Source organism: Nicotiana sylvestris, chromosome 1 (genome assembly GCF_000393655.2).
Source record: "Nicotiana sylvestris chromosome 1, ASM39365v2, whole genome shotgun sequence".
Classification (NCBI taxonomy): domain Eukaryota; kingdom Viridiplantae; phylum Streptophyta; class Magnoliopsida; order Solanales; family Solanaceae; genus Nicotiana; species Nicotiana sylvestris.
In genome coordinates this window covers 17,934,509-17,955,586 of record NC_091057.1, presented here as the reverse complement: position 1 = coordinate 17,955,586, position 21,078 = coordinate 17,934,509, and the positions used below count along the sequence as shown (strand labels likewise).

The 21,078-nt window shown below is 36.6% G+C and overlaps 1 protein-coding gene across 1 annotated transcript; it reads left to right on the top strand.

The window, feature by feature from the left end:
- Positions 1-16,641: 16,641 nt before the first annotated feature.
- Positions 16,642-20,859, top strand: LOC104215275 (GDP-mannose 3,5-epimerase 1). The gene is made up of 7 exons (XM_009765035.2): positions 16,642-16,969; positions 17,986-18,396; positions 19,232-19,325; positions 19,410-19,539; positions 19,624-19,756; positions 20,099-20,306; positions 20,407-20,859. Exons 2-7 carry the CDS (start codon positions 17,987-17,989, stop codon positions 20,560-20,562), a joined length of 1,131 nt encoding a protein of 376 aa, XP_009763337.1. The 5' UTR covers positions 16,642-16,969; position 17,986; the 3' UTR covers positions 20,563-20,859.
- Positions 20,860-21,078: the final 219 nt, after the last annotated feature.

The window sequence follows — 21,078 nt, the reverse complement described above, 5'->3', positions numbered from 1 at the left end:
GCTCTCCTTCTATCGATGGCAATCGCTTTAACACTATCAACCTCGTCTCGGAGCTGCCCAATCATCTCTAAATTTTGTTGCAACTGAGATATCTAAGTGTTAGCCTCCGAAGTAGGGCCAAGAAGGACGTACTCTATTAAAAGCATAGTTATTTGCTCATCTATATCGGACTCGTTTTTTCGAGCTTTGTCCAATTCAGCCCGGAGGTCCTTAAGCTTCTCTTCCTTTTGGCTACTAAGGAGCCTCAGGGCCTTCTCTTCGCCTGAAACTTTCCTAAGCTCGGCCTCACATTGGCTCAACTCAGCTCTAAACTTGACGATGGCCTATACATGAAATGAATATATATCAGTCAAAGGAAAAAGAGGAAAGAAAAAATTACAACAATAAAAGTTAGTATTTACTCAAGAGAGGAGATGTTGAGCCTCTTCAAAAATGGTGGATGCATTATTGAGGTCAGTAGTATCCTCGACCCCAGTGAAGCAACTCTAAAAGGGATCTTCTTTGAGGACCTTGCTTGGATCGGGCATACGCAGAGCGTTAGCTTCTTCAATTGCCTTATCAGAATAAGTTGGCAAAGAAAGGGAGTGACCTGTTGTCATCGGGCATACGCAAAGCTGTTCTCATTAGCTTCGGGGGTCTCTGCATTTTACCCTTTCAGTATATTTGTTGAAGGCGAAGGAACGATCTCAACCTCCGGGGACACGGGGGCCTTGCCCGCATCTTCTTTGGGGTTCCCTCACCACGGGATGAGGTCTCTAATTCGGAGGGCTTGGCGGCCTTGATTGGTTTCCAGGTTCGAGGCACCAACGCCAACTCTTGACCATTATTTTCTTCGTTATCCGGGGAATCGTGGGCCGAATCTGCGTCTCCATGAGCAAATCTCTTCCACAGCCTTAAAGCAGGGGTTTTCTTGTCTTGAGGGTCATCAGGCTTCGAAACCCTCTTTCTTTTGTTGTCCTTCTCCGATTTCGGGATCAAAGACTTGGTCCTTTCCTCGAGCAGGGCTGGCCTCATTTCGGAGACATCTCCGATGCCTGCACAAGTAAATGTGAATAAGTTGACGCCACCAACGAATGAAAAATATCTAAAACTTGAGAAGAAAATTTACCATGATGTTTGGCCTCCCATTTGCCCCTCGATAAATCACGCAATTTGCCCTCATCATACGAGGAGGTCACGGCCAACTTTCGGACCCAGTCCTCGAGATCGGGGACAACGAGAGTTGTCCAAGCAACAGCTGCAGAACAGATACAAATATTATTATGTGATGTGGAAGTTGAGTATATATAAATATTGGGAAGAAGGACTCCACTTACGATTATAATTCCATCTCTCTGGGAACGATATTTTGTCCTGGGGAATGACATTCGAAGTCCTTACTCTGACGAATCGGCTCATCCAGCCACGATACTTGGCTTCGTCGATGCTGGCAAAGAAGGCTTTCTTCGTGCGACATTGCAACTTGGCAAACCCTCGAAACAGCTGGGGCTGGTACAATTGAATCAGGTGGTTGAGGGTGAATCCCAACCCCTCAGCCTTTTCAGAAAAGCAGCACAGCATGATCACGATGCGCTAAAAAGAGGGGTGAATCTGGTCGAGAGCGATTTCGTACGTTTTGCAGAAGTCGATCACCACCGGATCAAGGGGACCCAGTGTGAAGAGGTAAGTGTAAACACTTAAAAACCCCTCCACGTGGGTAGTAATGCTATCCTCAGGGCTCGGGATCTGAACCATGACCTCATCTCCCCAGCCACAGTCCTTCTTCATATCCTTAAGCTACTTCTTCGATATCAAGCTAAGATATCGAGATGCATGCTCGCATTGGCCTGGGACGTCGGGGGAATTTTCAATACTAAAGTCCTTCTTAATCATACAAGGGCCGGGGTGATTTTCTCAAGAGTTGGCGGCGCCACCAGTTTGGCCGGCCGGGAGGTAGAAGAAGACAACACTTTATCTTTTTTGGGGATCGTTTTGGAAGTTTTAGCCATGATTTTAAGCTAAAGAATACAAGTTATATCGTAATATGTGTTTTTTACAAGAACTTGGCATTTTTCGGCGCTTAAAGAGGCGGTGGAAACAGGTGATTAAAGAAAGAGACGGAGAAGGGAAAGATGTGAAGAAAGAGTAAAGTTCTTTACTCAAAGAAATAGCCTCATATTTATAGAAGGGAAACGACGATTCGGCGACGCTAGTGGCCGACCAATACTAGCATGCATTCAATATTTTGGGGAAATGGACCGACGGGACGTTTTAGTCCTTTCAAACTCCCGCATCACGAAAATGACGACATCACTAAATACTTCGGGAAAACGAGGATCAAATCGTTTCTTATCATCTTACTCTAAGAAACGCGGGGACTACCTGTATACGGTCGAGATCGAATGCCTTCGATCTATATACTCAAGAGGTCATCCAAAGTCCAAGTCCGGACAAGATCAAGTTCGAGCTCTAGGGACCAGACCTGAGTTCGAAGACGGAGCACGATACATACCGAGGTTGAGTGTGCTCGACCTTGGAATAGTACCATTATGGATTTGTAACAGATTGAGCTAGATTCCTGCCATGTCCCCAAAATCGTGGCATAAATTACGGAATAGGATTGTACGATTCCGTATTAGGTGGTTAGATAGTTGTACCAAGAATATTCCTTACTGTAAATGGAAATATTCCTTATTTAGGGATTCCCCTATTATATAAAGGGGATCATAATCATTTGTAAGATCATCTAATTATTGAGAAAAAAATATACTCTCTACCTTTTTGCCTATTGTTCAACAGAATTGTTCTTAGCTTTACTGCTCTTACTTTGCTTTTCTTACTTAATTGTTCTTATTACTCTAAGCCCACCTCGAGGTCACTTAGCTCGAGGTCACCACTGTCAAGTAACATTAGTTTGATTCACTTGTCTCTTTCATTTCTATTTCATATTTCTTGATTATTAATTGGTATTGAAGTAAATCACATATCTTTAAAACCACAAATCAAATTTAATTTTTACTCGTATTTTCTAGGTAAACATAAATATTGTTAAAGATGAGAATTAGGATGACTGAGGTTTCTCCATTGATGAACATGTATGAGCTTTATAGAGAAGGTTTTAGATGAGAGAGAAATTGGGGAAACGAATTCTGGTAACCTTGACTGTCTTGCCATAGGGCAGATTGAACAAATGAAGGGTTGTTCGGGAGCAAAATTGGCTGGTATAGTTGATTTTTTCCTCATTTTTACAAAGGGTACATGACCTAGCCTATTGTGCCACAAGTAGTCAACATTATTTCTAGAAGATGTAGAACATACAAGAGAAGAATTCATACTAAAAGGTCAGTTTTATTTCATGAATAGATAGTATTTACATTGTTCAATGGACAAGATCACTCATTTACAGTTGATAATGAATGAAATGGATGAGTTTGATCCTTTTTCTTGCTAACATTGTTATCAGGGGAAAACAGGAATGAGGTAAACTAGAAATTGAAGTAGTAGATGGACTTGAATCTGAACAACTATGACATTTTGAACAAAGAAAATACAATCCACTTCTTGCCTTACCAATCTCCAAATGCCTCTTCATTGAAGTGGCCTGCATTAGACAAAGATAACCATATAATCAAGGTGCATTATTAATAAGTGGATTGAAATAAGATTATAGTTGAAACAAGGTACATACATGACTCTAAATAAAGTTAGTTTAGGACTAAGGAAAGCATCACCAATTTTTGTCACTTTCACCTTATATCCATTAAGTAAGGTCACAAGAGAAGGATAAGGTAGGGTTCTAATGTTAGTGAGAAAGGACTTTCTATATGTCATATGGTTTGAAGCTCCACCGTCTAAAATCCATAAGTCAGTAATTGAATTTGAACATTTATATGTGGTTATTTCAGCTATCTCTTTATAAGTACAACAAACTAGAATACATGCAAAGTTCACAGCTCCATTAGGGATGGTGTTTGAATTTTCCCTTGCAGTGTTGACCATGAAGCTCTCCAGCAAATTCAGCAACTGGTTGTATTGTTCTTTCATCAGGTTCTGAAGGTTTTGGTTATGATTCTTGTTGTCAGCATCTTCACTATTGCAAGCTTGGATCTCTTCACACTGACCATGAACATTTGTAGCAGATCCTATATTTCTACCTTTTGTAAACTTGAAGTCTTGTGGAAATCCAAATATCCTATAGCACTTCTCCCTGGTATACCCTGGCTTTCTGCAGTAGTCATAATACAATTTAGATCTATTAGGGGGAAAATTAGGTTTGTATGAGTTTTGCCCTGTAGTGTTGGCTTGTGGAGTGTAATTGGTTCTGAATCTATTGTTTCCTGGTCCATTCACATTCAAGGAGGTGGATTCCATGGCTAGGTGACCACTTGGTCTAATTTCTCTCTGTTTTTCCTCCTGAATAAGGATGGAAAAGGCCTGTTCAATACTAGGTGTCGACGCCCCCTTTTTCTATACGTGGGTCGAAATCGGGTATACGACATTGGGAGGACAACTCTATTCCCTTTTGAGAATTGGGTCTTAGAAGTTGAAGAGTCACCACCTAATGATTATAGTGCATTAGGACACTTTTAAGAAAGGTTTGAGATGAAGAGACCAGAGATTAGGGTAAGGGCTAGAAATTATCCCGAAGGGAAGGTGTTAGGCACCCCTCAGGATCCACAAGTGTGGTTCCCGACCATGCTACAATTGTGACTTTAAGAAGACAAGTAGAAAAATAAAGCAAAGGGCTTCACATAGTTTTGCAAACAAGTTTAAGAGTTGAAGAAGTAGAGAGTTTAGAAAATTAGTTTTAAAAAAAAACTTAAAAATTAACAAGTAAAAGGGAAAGGGGTCTTAGGTTTACCGATAATATGGATCACATCAATGCAATATCCAGCAATCACTCCTCGGAAGAGGGGTCGCACGTGATATTAGCGCACCGGTCATCATATCCATATTCTACCCTTCTCACCCCGTTAAGTATTAAAGCGCGGAAAGTTTTATTACTTATTGCATGCTAGTACCCGTCCCAATCCTATCAGTCCTGGTGGCATTTAGGACTACTAATCCTAAAGGGAAAGGGATTTGGGGCCTTTTGAGAGTTTCAAAGGACAAAATACTAAGGCGTCAATCAAAACACATAATACAAGTAAAAGTGGAGGCAGATAAGCAAGTAAGGCTCAAGTAAACCTCCTTAAATCAGATAAGCCATAGAGTTTAGCATGTCTTTCATGTACTGGTTTGGTCTTTAAAAAATTAAAGCGATAAGCGGACTAATTCAACACATACTTTTAGACAGGAAGTTCGCATTAGGCTAACTCGAATGCAATTGTCAAAGACTGAGCCATTTTAATTAGTCAACTTTACCTTAAGTGTGGGACAGAACTACTGATTGTAAAAGAGTTGCAGAATAAGATAAGTTTCAGAAAAGATTGCAGACTTAATCCAAAGAAAATGGTTTCAAACGAGTTTCAGAAAGCATACTTGTTTAAGAAAAAAGAGTTGCCGAGTTTTAACAAAAGAACTGAATTGCAGACTGATTCAAAAGGTTTATCAGATAAGTATAAAGAAGTGAATTCAGATTGATTTGAAAAAATATTTGTCAAATTATCAGGAAAGCAGTAAGTTTTCAGAAAATATGCACTGGTTTGAGAATATCTATCAAGAAGGAAAGATATGCACTGATTTGGTTGCAAGAAACGTTTTAAGGGTTCAGAAAACGTGCAGAAAGTCGTTTGTTTTAGCAAAAAGGGTCAGTACTGTTTTAGACGAGTGAAACAATTCTGATTTGAAGTTCCTATAGGCATGACATCTACGAGTTACTGATTTTAATACCTTTCAAACGTTAACAACCTTATAAACATGATATATATATGCTGATTTATCGTTAAACCTAACGGTTTGCCTAATGTCATTATAAATGCAGAAATGCAAATCCCTATAGGCATGGTATCTATATGCATAGTTGCAGAAATCAAAAAGTTAAATCCTATAGGCATGGTTTCTGCTTGTGAGATTACATAGATTAACAGTAAAAGTCCTATAGGCATGGTTTCTACCCTTTTGTGCATAAAAGTAAATTCCCTCCCCTTTTCACTAGATCCCCGAGTTTATACAAATTATTACAGACCAGAAAAATAAGACAGAAATAAAAATGCATCAGAAATTACAGCTACATCCTAGCAGCCTAATTCAGACTTAGTATCTAACAATATGAGATTGAACCACTTTCGAGATCCAGATTTCCAAAGCCTTCTCTTATCTAGGGTGTTTCAGAGATCCAATGAGTTTCAAGAACTCCAGGCAGTGCTTACATCCAAGATATTAATTAGAAAGAGTTATAGTGCAGTGTGGAAGGGCCAGCCCTCAGGTGTCCAAGTTCAGAGGGAGCTCAGGGGGTCCCAAGGCAAGGCTCACAAGAGAGGGGCAAAACTTAGTTTCTAAGAATGAGTGTAAGTGCAAGAGGGGGGCTAGGGAGTGCCATGTAGGCTGGTGGTCATGCCTAGCCATAGGATAGGCTGGCACACCCCTGACCAAGCATGTTCAGCCAACAAAGAAGAGCACAGACCTATTGAAGGTCAGACTATGGTCTGGACAGTGATTAGGACACTGCCAGACCAAAGTCTCAGGCTCAGAATACACATAAAGGGAAAGGGAATGGGAATTGAAAGAGTTTAGGACTCAGGGAGTCCAGTCCATATACATGAACAACAATATCAAGTGTTGTCATGTTTTCTGAACCATAACTCAACATACAAAGGGTTTAGGGATGGGGATTCATATAGGAGCAGGAATAAACAAACTTGCAAAAAGCAGTAAAATAAACAAAGAGAAGACTGAAGCATAAACACATAAGAGAGAGAGGCAGAATTTAAACAAGAAGAGACATACCAGTTGCGGAAAAGTAAGCAGGAAGAAAAGCAGAATATTTGCAGCCAAAGCACAATCAGAGAAGATGACTCTAGCTTATGAGTTCAGAGAAAAACTTGAATGCTTTTAAGAAAAACTAAGAGTATTTGAGAGAAGAAGTAGTGACTTATGCTGTGTATGTTCGTGTCTTTGATAGAGAAGAGTATATGTATTTATAGTTTTGAAAACGAGTAAAGAATAAGGTAACAAGTATAGCTTTAACACAAATATGGGCATGATCACAATCAGAATCAATTAACACACGACTTCCCTTTAATCAAGGGATTATTGTTCAAACGGATACTAGTAGGATCAAAAATAAGGAAAGAAAATCAGTCTGTAAGCAGAATGGTTGTTGGCATAAAAGGAGCAGTAAAATCATACAATAGATATTTAAGTCCAAGTACAGGATTGTACTTATTTTTGGAAAGGGTTTAGTAAGGCCAAACCAAGAAAGAGAATCAATTAACCCTTAACGGGTGAGTAAAAAATCAGAATTTCATAAGGAAAAATTTTGAAAATCAATCACGAGTTTGAAAATCAATCACAGAAGGGACTCAGTATATAAATGAAGTGCACAAGTAATAAGCATGTGAGGCCAAGCTATGGCGAAAGTAACAACATACAGTAGTAGCATAGAGCAAGCATTCGAAGCATGATAGTCAGGTTTCAGTGGTTTAGTAATAGAGAAAAGGATCAGAGGCATGCAAGGAGTCGAGTGAAAATCATAGTCGAGTTTGACAGGTAGCAAGAACTCAGAACCAAAAGAGTCACATAAAGAAAAAGAGAGTTGAAGTAAAGGAATCACATTGAGCAATTTCAACAGACGAAGAACTTCAGTAACTCAAATAGACCCCCAAAGAACTAGGGTTTTCGAAATCAGTCAGGTTTAGAGGCGATAAACAAGTGAAACAAGCAAACAAATTCAGAATCTCGAATAAACCCCAAAAATTAGGGTTTTCAACATGCTAACTCAAATAGAAAAACAAGGTAAACGAATGTTAACAAACAGACTAAGAAACTCAAACAAAATCTCAAGAATTAGGGTTTTAAACATGCTAACTCAGATAGAAAACAACACAAGCAAAACACAGTAAAACATGTTGAGAATCAGAGAAGAGATTCGAAATACCTTAACATAAAACCCTAATTAAAGAATAAAGAGTTTTGAAAGCAAAAAATTAAAGAAACTTTGAGAAAGATGCTTAGAAAGTTCAAACACATATAGATCCGGGGCAGATCTGAAATAAAATCGAAGGAACCTTAGAGATTAGGATTTCGTAAGAAACCCAGGCGATGAGAAAGGCTTTGAAAACCATCGATCTAAGCAGGAAAGTCGAAGATCGAACTCGAATAGCCATGGTTGGCCTGGACAAAGGTTGAAGACGACCGGAGAACAGTCATTAAGCAAGGGCTTGGTCGAAATCCCTTCAAGATCTGGTCATAAGACCTCAAAGATGAGCACGTAGAGGCCATGAGAGGCTGGTACAAGTCTCCGATGAGCCTGGGAAGCCATGGATTAGGGTTTCAGTGAGAGGCGGTGACTAGGGTTTGAGGTGGGTTGAGAGAGAGTTGAGAGAAAGAAGGGATTCAAAGGCGGCGTCTCTGAAGGAATGGGGTAGGTTTAGGGGTCGTTTGAAATTAAAAAGGAAAGAATCAATGGTGGTCGTTGATCTAAGTGATCAACGGCCGAGATTGAACGGGGTTATGGGATGGGTCGGTTGAGTAGGTGTTGGATCGGGTTAAAGGTAATTGGGCTGGGTAGTTTGGGGCTGAGTTGGGTTAATTAGGGGTGCCAAATTGGATGAAATTGAAATACAATTGAGGCTAGATTGTAAATAGCCACTTTTCACATTTTGTTTTATAAAAAAATAGCAATAACGATTTTAAGAACAAATTAAAAGTACAGGGTAAACAAATATCATATAAATATTAATTAAAAATGCTGGGGTTAATTTTATAATTATAAGATGCTATCAATTACAAAATAGGCTATAATTGCAATTATATGCAATTTAGCTTTTAAAAATGCCAAACGAATTTTTAAAAATGTGAAAAAATCACCTTAATTGTATTTTGGTGTAAATATGAGAATAAAATAAGTTATTGACCAAAAATAATAATTTTGGGAACAATTATTGGATTTATGGTATTAAAATAAGCAATAACTTGATTTTAAAAATCATTAAAAATATCAAAACTCTTGGGTGTGCTGATATATGCACATATCTGCTATTTTGGAAATATTTTGGGTATAAAATTACCTATAAAAAATTGGGTATCAACACTAGGCAGGGGATTCATTAATAGAATGCTTCCCCTAACAACTGTGTAGACTTCGTTGAGTCCCATTAAAAATTGAATCAATCTTCGAGCTTGCTCTGCCTTGTACATGTTTGCTTTGGCACCACAGGTGCACTGACAACCATATTAGGCATGTGCATTTAAGGTATAGAGTTTCTCCCAGAGTTTCTTAATTTTTTTGTAATATCCGGTTATATATATCTAGGGTTCCTTGATTTAGGTCGTTGATTTCCTTTTGCAATTGGTAAAGTTTTGCCCCATTTTTTTGGTTGTACCTGTCCTTAAGCTCTTGCCATAAATCCTTTGCATCACTCACGTATTGTAGCCCGTCAGTTAAATCCTTTGAGAGTGAGTTCGGAATCCTTGACGTCACCATGTCATCGCATCGTGCCCATCGTAGGTCGCTTCTCCTGCATTAGGTTTTTTACACTTTCCTATGATGAATCCGACTTTGTTTTTCATAAAGAGATCTCTGAGAATGCCTATCCTCCATGATCTATAGCTGGTGCCGTCAAATGCCATCGGTACTAGCACAGTCCCAACACTTTTCTGATAGGTGCATGTATATCGGGTTGGCCGATGTCGCGCCCTGAACCTGCGGAGGCATGGCTGGCACGCGGTGCCGTACTGGCCTGAGCGAACCACTATAACTCATTTTTTTCTTCTAACTATCATGGGCCAATATGTCCACAACTTGTTATGTATAATTATAAGTGGGCAAGTGTTGTATTAATGAACCATCGTTCTTAACACATGAATACATATGGGATGTCAAGGCCTCTAACATACTGTACAAAATGAACCTCTGTCTACAAAGCCTCTAAGATTATTTGACATCAAATGGGACAGGGTACATGCCTATCCATAAGTCTATAGCAAAACTCTGACATGATGACTCATAGACTGAGCTGCACTCCGAATAAGGTGGAGTCTTGCCGATCATTCGTTGAATGCTAAGCTAACCTCGTCTACTATGAGGGCTCGTCAAACTGATTATCTATATCTTCATGCATGAATGCAGTGTCCCCAACAAAATGACGTCAGTACGAATAATGTACCGAGTATGTAAGGCAAAACTGAAACATAACAATAAGTCAACATTAATTAAAGACATATAAGAATCAACCCGAATCTCTGAAGTGCCATCATATATGTATACTTATTATATATATATATATATATATATATATATATATATATATATATATATATATATATATATATATATTGCTTCTCTTTGAGACTACTATCCATATCTTACGATGCATGACTGCCCAACCAATGATAAATGATAATGCATAGCTACCCAATCAGTGGTAATTGCCCGATTGGCCGCAGCCCGGTGGTAAATGCATAACTGCCCGACCAGCCGTAACTCGGTGGTAAATGCATGCATCACTATATTATAAAATTAACATCTTTATCAAATACTTCAATAGAGACTTAGGAACATACTTATACATCACTTTACATTAATGAATAACATAGACATCCCTAACTGCTAAGAGTAGAATCACTTATGGAATAACATTACGTTTACGTATCGTTACTTTGATCATGCCAAAAGAAGGAAGGATTAGACTTAACATACCTGAGCCGATTCTCTTGACAATCCCTCTAACATACGTCAATTGCGACAAAAAACATAACAATGGATTGAAGTTGGGAAAAATCCGTTTGATGTTCTTGAGAAAGATTGTACCATGCTCTCTTAGAATTTCAAATATTGTTGCTATTACACAGTATAAATTTGTGTGAAATTTTATTGAAGCTTCATCCGTCCTTTGTTTTTCTCAAAGTGTAACACCATTTTATACATTATTTACCTAACCTTGTGTATTAGAAATAGCATTTTTCAACAAGAATGATATATAAAGGTGTACATAACTCTAAATGTTGCCACCACCTTCATAAGGTTATAAATAGGTGGCACTTTGCTGCCAAGTCTCCATAAACTACACGTGTATGTTGTCCCCCCTAACACTTATCCAAAATCTTACTTACTTAATTATCCACAAAATTCAATTTACAAGTTAATCTCCCACTTAAAAATTCATAATTACCCAATTATCCACATAATTAAGAATTATCTCAAATTACTTAAAATACTACTCACTTTTAACACACTTTATACATCTTACTATCATGGTCATGTGGTACCTTATATGGTACTAGTCCATAAATACAGGGTATTATAGCTTGGACCGTATTTTATCTCAAAATGTCAAATTTCGATGAAATTCATTTTTTTCGATTCGCTTACCCTCTCACCTTCATGAATTTACTTGTTTCTTGCTATAAATGTCATAAGCACTTATAACCTCAAAATAGTCTTATACTCATCCTAAAGTACTACTATTAAAATATTAATAAATTATGGTACTACATAACATCAATATATATACTATTATTTCATTAAAATATCCATGTAAAATATCCATATATTTTTTCAACTTCTAATTTTTCTAATCTCATATAAAGAGTAAAAATTTCCGTACGTTTTATTCTTAAAATGGCAAAAAGATAACCTTATTTTCTTGCGAGAAAATAATTTTTATTTTTACAATAAACAAAATCTCATAAACTTTGTCATATTATGTGTATAATTTAAAGCATATATGAAAGTAGTAATATTAATAACTATATAAAATTATATTTTTCAAACTTTTTTACAAAAATGTTCCACTCAAAATATCATATCAAATGTATATAAGGGTATCAAGGTTGTTAAATTTACGGGGTCTTATAATAACATAGTCACAAATCCTCTATAACCTCATGAATTGTCTTAATCCCTTCAAGCTTATATGAATTACTACGACTCATCCTAATATTAAAGTATCGGATGTAACATCTTCCCCCTTTAAAACATTCGTCCTCGAATGTTAACTCTTAGATATTTGAAAAAAATTCACTAGGGTTTCTCTGTAAACTAAACTAAAATCCAAACTATATCTAAAGTCTCGACTATTCACAACCTTTTCTAGTTGAGTATCTCGTATCTTCTTCATATTTACCTTACTTGCCTTTCGATCTCGCATCGTATATTCTGTTTCTTTCATAACCTTTCTTCCACATAGGTGAAAATTACGCATACGCCTTAAAGCTCTATTGTCATAGCACCTCTGATGCATACAAAATTCGGTGGAAGCTTTATACTGACTTCTTACGACTTAGCTCTATGGAACGATCTGGAAACAAAAGAAGGGTATCATTTCCTAAATGCCCTATAGCCTCTCAATTATAAATGTGGCGCGCAACACACTCATAAGTGAGACTTGACTAGGCACGACTTTGTAGACTCTCTAGGACACAACCTGCTCTGATACCACTTTGTTACGCCCCGAACCCGGGGAGGCATGGCTGGCACCCGGTGCCGTACTGGCCCGAACGAACCACTCTATAACTCATTTTTTTCTTCTAAATATCATGTGCCAATATGGTTAAAACTTGTAATATATAACTATAAGCGGGCAAACATTGTATCAATGAATCATCATTCTTAACACATGAATACATATGGTAACACATGAATATATATGGTACGTCAAGGCCTCTAACATATTGTACAAAATGAACCTTTGTATACAAAGCCTCTAAGATTATTTGACATTAAATGGGATAGGGTACCGGCCTATCCATAAGTCTATAGCAAAACTCTAACACGATGACTCTTAGACTCGGCTGCACTCCGAATAAGGTGGAGTCTTACCGATCCTTCGTTGAATGCTAATCTAACCTCGTCTACTATGAGGGCTCATCAAACTGATTATCTATACCCGCTGGCATGAATGCAACATCCCCAATAAAAGGACATCAGTACGAATAATGTACCGAGTATGTAAGGCGGAACTGAAACATAACAATAAGTCAACATTAATTAAAGACATATAAGAATCAACCTGAATCTCTGAAGTGCCACTGTATATATATATATATATATATATATATATATATATATATATATATATATATATATATATATATATATATATATACATGTATGTAATGCTTCTCTTTGAGACTATTATCCATGACTGCCCAACTGATCAGTGGTAACTACCTGACCAGCCGTAGTACGGTGGTAAATGCATGACTGCCCGCCCAACCATACCTCGGTGGTAAATGTGCAACTTCCCAACCAGCCGTAGCTCGGTGGTAAATGCATGACTGCCCAACTGGTGGTAACTGCCCGACCGACCGTAGCCCGGTGATAAATGCATGACTGCCCAACCGGTGGTAACTGTTCGACCGGCTGTAGCCCGGTGGTAAATGCATGACTGCCTGATTGACCGTAGCTCGGTGGTAAATGCATGAAGATGCATGTATCACTATATTATAACATTAACATCTTTATCAAATACTTCGATAGAGACTTAGGAACATAATTAGACATCACTTTACAGGAATGAATAACATAGACATCCTTAACTACTACTAGTAAAATCATTTATGGAATAACATTACGTTTACGTATCGTTACTTTGATCATGCCAAAATAAGGAAGGATTAGCCTTAACATACCTGAGTCGATTATCTTGACAATCCCTCTAACATATGTCAATTGCAACAAAAAACATAACGATGGATCGAAGTAGGGAAAAATCCGTTTGATGTTCTTGGGAAAGATTGTACCATGCTCTCTTAGAATTTCAAATCTCGTTGCTATTACACAAAATAACTTCGTATGAAATTTTATTGAAGCTTCATCCGTCCTTTGTTGTTCTCAAAGTGTAACATGATTTGATGCATTATTTACCTAACTTTGTGGATTAGAGATAGCATTATTCAACAAGAATGATATATGAAGGTGTACATAACTCTAAATATTGCCACCACCTTCTTAAGGTTATAAATAAGTGGCAATTTACTGCAAAGTCTCCATAAACCACACGTGTATGTTGTCCCCCCAACACTTATCCAAATCTCACTTAATTAATTATTCACAAAATTCAATTTTACAAGTTAATCTCCCACAAAAATTCATAATTACCTAATTATCCACATAACTAAAATTATCTCAAATTACTTAAAATACTACCCATTTTTAACACATTTTATACATCTTACTATCATGGTCATGTGGTACCTTTTATGACACTAGTCCATAAATACGAGGTATTATAGCTTGGACCGTATTTTATCCCCAAATGTCAAACTTCAACGAAATTCATTTTCTTTGATTCGCTTACCCTTTCACCTTCACGAATTTACTTATTTCTTGTTATAAATATCATAAGCACTTATAACCTCCAAATAGTCTTGTACTCATCCTAAATACTACTATTAAATTATTAATAAATTATGGTACCATATAAAATCAATACATATACTATTATTTCATTAAAACATTCATGTAAAAATACATATATTTTCTCAACTTCTAATTTTCCTAATCTCATATAAAGAGTACAAATTTTCTTACACTTCATTCTTAAAATGGTAAAAAGATAACCTTCTTTTCTTGCAAGAAAATAATTTCTATCTTTACAATAAAAAAAATCTCATAAACTTTGTCATATTATGTGTATAATTTAAAGCATATTCAAAAGTAGTAATATTAATAACTATATAAAATCATATTTTTCAAACTTTTTTACAAAAAATGTTTCACTCAAAATACCATATCAAATATATATAACGGTATCAAGGTTGTTAAATTTATGGGGTCTTATAATAACATAGTCACAAATCCTCTATAACCTCATGAATTGTCTTAATCCCTTCAAACTCATATAGATTACTACGACTCATCCTAATATTAAAGTACGGGATGTAACAGTCGAATCCAAAATTGTGGTGGTATCATTGGTATCTTTGTCTTCAGCCATGAATTGAGGTAGAAAATGTCAGGAATTTGAGTCAATTGAAGGTTGAAAACATGCAAACCAGTGATTCCTAGAAGAAATTACAAATTGAAAAACTTTTGATTTGCGATTTCAAATTGGGTGAACACAACGAAGAAGAAAATGAAATACGGACTAGAGATAGATTGGAAATTGCGAGCTGAGCTCTGATACTATGTCGAAGATGAGAATCAGAATGATTGAGGTTTCTCCATTGATGAACCTCTCTGAGCTCCAGAGAGAAGGTTCTAGATGAGAGAGAAATTGAGGAAATGGATTTTATATATTTCCATATCTGTAAAGTGTGCATATACACGTGTGTAAAGTGTAAGAGGAAAATGTTAAAATGTTTAATTATAAAACTGCCACTATCACTAACTCAACTACTCTATTAGGCCTGCACAACTAATATACACATAAATATAACCATTCTCAATAAATATATAGCAAATCTCGAACCTAATAACTCAAATAATTAATAAATATAATTAGGGGTATATATAGGTCGGATTGGTTTGGGTTTTGCAATCACCAAACCAAACTAATTGTGTTGGGTTATTAAATCTAGAGACCAAACCAAGCCAATAAAATTCGGGTTTTTCAATCTCGTTTTTTCTCGGATTTTTGGGTTATTCGGGTTTTTTCGGATTTTTTCTCGGTAAAATCTTCGTAGCACAAAACATATAAATTGTGCTCAAAATATTCTTTAATCCTAGTAAGATACAACTATATAAGGTACTTTTCAAGAAAACATATCCTAAAATATTCAACAATAAAGACAATAAAATTATGTAATATAAATATTTCTAATTAAAAAGCCATAATAAAATAAACATAATCTAAAAGTATTAAGTCATGCTAAAATAAGTAGATTAATAAGGGAGTATTAATTACATGACTAAACGCTAAAGAAAAAATAAAAAGAGGTTATGGATTTTTATCTAAATCATTGCAAAACAAAAAATAAATATTCAATACATTATCGTTCTTAGTATTGAGTTGAATGTCTTTTGTTAGCATTAGTATTGATTTGATTTTGGTTTGGGCTTAGCATTATCTAAGTTACTAATATTAATGGCTATAAAACTTATTAGAATATTCAAAGGTTCTAAGTCCAACCTTGAAATAATAATACCTTAAACGATAAAATTATGAAAAAGTTTAAGAAATATTTATAAATTACATCACAATAAGTATATTTATACAACAACAACATCCTAGTGTAATCCCACAAGTGGGTCTGGGGAGGGTAATGTGTACGCAGACCTTACCCCTACCCCGAGAGGTAGAGAGGCTGTATCCAAGAGACCCTTGGCTCAAGAAGGCGACAATAAGTATATTTATATATTAAATATATTTAAAATTTCTATATATGTAATGTCAAGTTGGTTTGGTTTCGGTTTGACTTTCTTTAGTTAAAACCAAATCAAACCAATTATGGTCGTTTTTTTTTTTCCAATACCAAACCAAATCATAATCGATTTTTTTTTTCCGATTTGACTCGAATTATCGGGTTGATGCGGTTTGCCGTTTTCTTTGAACACCCCTAAATATAATAATATTTTGAATCAAATATAGTAATATTGATTAGGCGTGTGATGGAAAGTTTTCATTTTTCAAGCACCTAGGATTATTGTAGACCAATGAAAATGGACGACGAAGTTGATAGTTTAAACTTTAAACCGACTCTATATGTCTGTGTTATAAATTCCAGATCAGACACAACACTATTCTGTCCGCATAATTATAAGCTTACTATTTTAATCTAAAACCAAAGAAACACCCCTGCAACTTTGGAAATTATTGACTAACTATATTTATATTTATATATTGGCTATAAAATATAAATCAGAGATCTGTTACAAAAAATCATAGCCCCTTATCATTGAGCTTCGCCATCTCCTTCAACACCTCACAAGTCCAATTGCTTCAAGGTATTTGGCATTCTCTCTGTTTTTCTCTGTCTTTGAAATTTTACTTTGGATTTGTTTTCTCTTTGAATCTGTATATTTAATATCTGGGGTTCTAAGGTGTCATTAATGTAATTTGTTTTTCGCCTTTTAGATTTTGAGGTTTTAGTGTGCCTTTTATTCTGTTCTCTTTTTTGGCTGTGAAAAAAAAAACTTTATCTTTTTTGGTTATTTTTTTTATTTGATTTTCTGCAAATTAGCTGCATATTTCAATACAATTTTTCTGTTTAAGTTGGGTGTTTTTATGTGGACTTCTTGTTAAGTTTAATGCTTAATTTATTCATGGTCTGAACTGAGTCAGTTTGGTTTTGTTTATAGAGTAGAGTCCCTTGTTCTTTCTGCAAATATATCTTAATGAGTGATAAAAGCATGCCTTTGTCAAGTGAATGTTTTAGTTTTTCCTTGTCAAAAAAATGAATCTTTTAGTTTTGTCTTGTCTGATGAAGGGGTTCTATCTTGTAATTATAGCCGTTAGCAAATCTTCTTAGTGTTGCCATTTGTCATTAATAGAGCTCCGGCATGAACTAATGAACTCCACATGTCCATGTTCTACGAGAAAAAAGGTCCAAATTTACCTCTTAAGTTTTTACAACTACCCTTAGGTTGGAGCTTCATTAGGGATCAAGTGCAAAAAACGAGACTTTTTCCTAACGGCGAGGGGTAAGATTAGACCAAAAGTCTATTGATGGCAAAACTGAGGAATTTTGAATAGCAAATTAAACTTCATTTGTTGATTTATCTCATAGTATTTCAGATAAAAATTCATTCTTGATGTTCTTTTCTGTGTTTTGCACGTAGAGTTTGTCCTTCATCCACCTGGATGTATGTCTTTAAACTTGTTGTTTCAGTATTAACCACATTGAAATTCACTTCTCTTATGATGTACCTTTTGTCTACGAGTATTTTGATTCTAGACTCGTGCTTTGCCTCTATTAGGCCTAGGATTCCTCACATTTACCATTTGATTTTGGTATGCACAGAATGGGAAGTTCCGGTGGAACCAGTTATGGAGAATACACATATGAAAACCTTGAGAGGGAACCCTACTGGCCTTCAGAGAAGCTCCGAATTTCTATTACGGGAGCTGGTGGATTCATTGCCTCACACATTGCAAGGCGTCTGAAAACTGAAGGGCATTACGTTATTGCTTCTGACTGGAAGAAGAATGAGCATATGTCTGAGGACATGTTCTGTCATGAGTTCCATCTCGTTGATCTCAGGGTTATGGATAACTGTTTGAAAGTCACAAAAGGAGTTGATCATGTGTTCAATCTTGCTGCCGATATGGGAGGTATGGGCTTCATTCAGTCCAACCACTCAGTTATCATGTATAACAACACTATGATCAGCTTCAACATGATGGAGGCTTCAAGAATCACTGGTGTTAAGAGGTTAGCCAATCTCTCCTGCTTTCTAAGTATTGTTTAGTGTTTAGCGGCAGACTACTGTTCTAATGCAAGAAACCTATGCAGTATTCATGGGCTAGTGGTTGTATTCGGCATATCTTTTTTATTTTTATGATGAAAGGGTTACACGAACTTATGGATATTTCACTTGCAACACTATTTCTGGCACCTCCGCTGCAACATACTGGCCCCAATGACCTGAGAGTAAAAGAAAATAATAAAATTTATAAACACACACAGATATAGATAGTTATTCATAATTTTGGGTGTAGGTTACTACTGCTGTAATTTCCTTGTAGATGGATGGTTGAGTGGATACATATCAATTTGTTATGCTAGATTTTATGTGCAGAAAGATGACGAAGTTGTTCTATTTGTCGCATTCCCTTCCTTCGGTCGGTTCTATCTCTTCCTTCTGCATTTACTACCAAATTTTGTACATCCGTAAACTTTTCTCATATATAGTAAAATAAAGATAAATGTCAGTACAAGTCTCTCTAAAAGCATTACAAGTCCTTTAGGAGGAAAACCAAGATGTTGCAGAGACAGGATTTGAACCTGACTCAAGGTTATGGACTTTACGGGAATAGACTAAAAAATCTGGTTCGGGAGCTCATTTTTCATGCTGTTGATTCCTCTAGATTTTGATCTCTTAATACAATATATCAAGTATATTTATTCTGTCATGAATGCCACCATAGAGATCTTTTCTGCTTTGTAGCTGCTTCTGATATTCCATATTCGTCCCCTTTGTTTATTTGTATAGTAGCTAAGAGACAGTACTACTTCCAGACATTAACCTTTTAAATGTTGGTTCCAGGTTCTTTTATGCGTCGAGTGCTTGTATCTACCCTGAATTTAAGCAGTTGGAAACTAACGTGAGCTTAAAGGAGTCTGATGCTTGGCCTGCTGAGGTTTTTACCTTAATTCCATAAACCATTGCTGTATTTGGGATATGATCATTTGCATCATAATGACAGTTTTTATTTTTGTATTAGCCTCAAGATGCTTACGGCTTAGAAAAACTGGCAACAGAGGAGTTATGTAAGCATTACAACAAGGACTTCGGAATTGAGTGTCGCATTGGACGTTTCCATAACATTTATGGCCCATTTGGAACATGGAAAGGTAATCTAACTCGAGTAAATTACATGTCGTTGCATTGCCATTGATTTTTTTCATGAAATCATCAACTTCTTGTTTAAACTACAGGTGGCCGCGAGAAAGCACCTGCTGCTTTTTGTAGAAAAGCCCAAACTTCCACTGATAAATTCGAGATGTGGGGAGATGGAAAGCAAACTCGATCTTTCACCTTCATTGATGAATGTGTTGAAGGCGTTCTGAGGTATGTGGAGCTCTAAGCATAATAACATTTCTCGACCGAAGTTTTAATTGAGAATACTCTTTAATTATCTTAGATATCTTGTGGCACCTCAGAAATTTTGGCAAAAGATACACAAACGGGACTTTGGCATTGTTTCGGTCTCTGTCTCTGGTATTAAAAAAATATATTTTTCTAAAACACGCCTCCTTTGGCCCCAAGGCCATAAGAAAGAACCCTAAAAGGAAATAGAGGGACCTTCTGAGCATTGTTAGTCCTAATTAGTGATGTTTTAGCTACCGGAACTGGTTAAACTTTGTTTTGGAAATGCATTTCCATTGCTCAAACTAATTTATTCCTATTTAGGTTAACAAAATCAGACTTTAGAGAGCCAGTGAACATCGGAAGCGATGAGATGGTAAGCATGAATGAGATGGCGGAGATGGTCCTCAGCTTTGAGCAGAAGATGCTTCCTATTCATCACATCCCCGGACCAGAGGGTGTGCGTGGTCGAAACTCCGACAACACTCTCGTCAAGGAAAAGCTTGGTTGGGCTCCTACTATGAAACTGAAGGTATCAACTTAGATCATTTTGAGCATCGTTTGGCCTTTGTTTGAGAGTTAGTTATTGTATAGGTTATGCACCTCTAATGTCTATTTTCCAAATGAATCAGGATGGGTTGAGAATTACATATTTCTGGATCAAGGAACAAATCGAGAAAGAGAAAGTACAGGGTGCAGATGTGTCTGTTTATGGGTCATCAAAAGTTGTGGGAACACAAGCTCCGGTTCAACTGGGATCCCTACGTGCTGCTGATGGAAAAGAGTAAAGTAGATGAAGCCAGGTGACTGAATCATTCCGTATGCACAACAGCCATCTTTGTTACTTCCACCATGTTTTCGTCGGGTGGAATGTCGACCTATTGATATATTTTTATGTTCTGTGCCAAAGCTTTTATTTCACTTCACCCTCCTTGCACCTAAAAAATAACACCGGGAGATGTAGTAGATGCTTCCGTTCTGTGTTTTGTTTTCACTGTCTCAATGGATTTATGGTATTGTCCTAGTTTGTACGGGACACCAGTTTGCTATTTGCTATCAATCTATCATTTTCTTGCTCCTTTCAATTTTTTTCCCCGACTCCTTATAACTTTGTCTTACATGCTTTTCTTGAGCCAAGGGTCTGTCGGAAACAAACCTCTCTATCTTCGCAATGTAGGGGTAAGGTCTTATACACACTACCCTCCCGTTACCCCACTTGTGGAACCGCACTGTATATGTTGTTGTTGTTCCTTATAACTCTATCTCTGTAAGACAAATCTTTTGCAACCTTTACTTCAGTATGG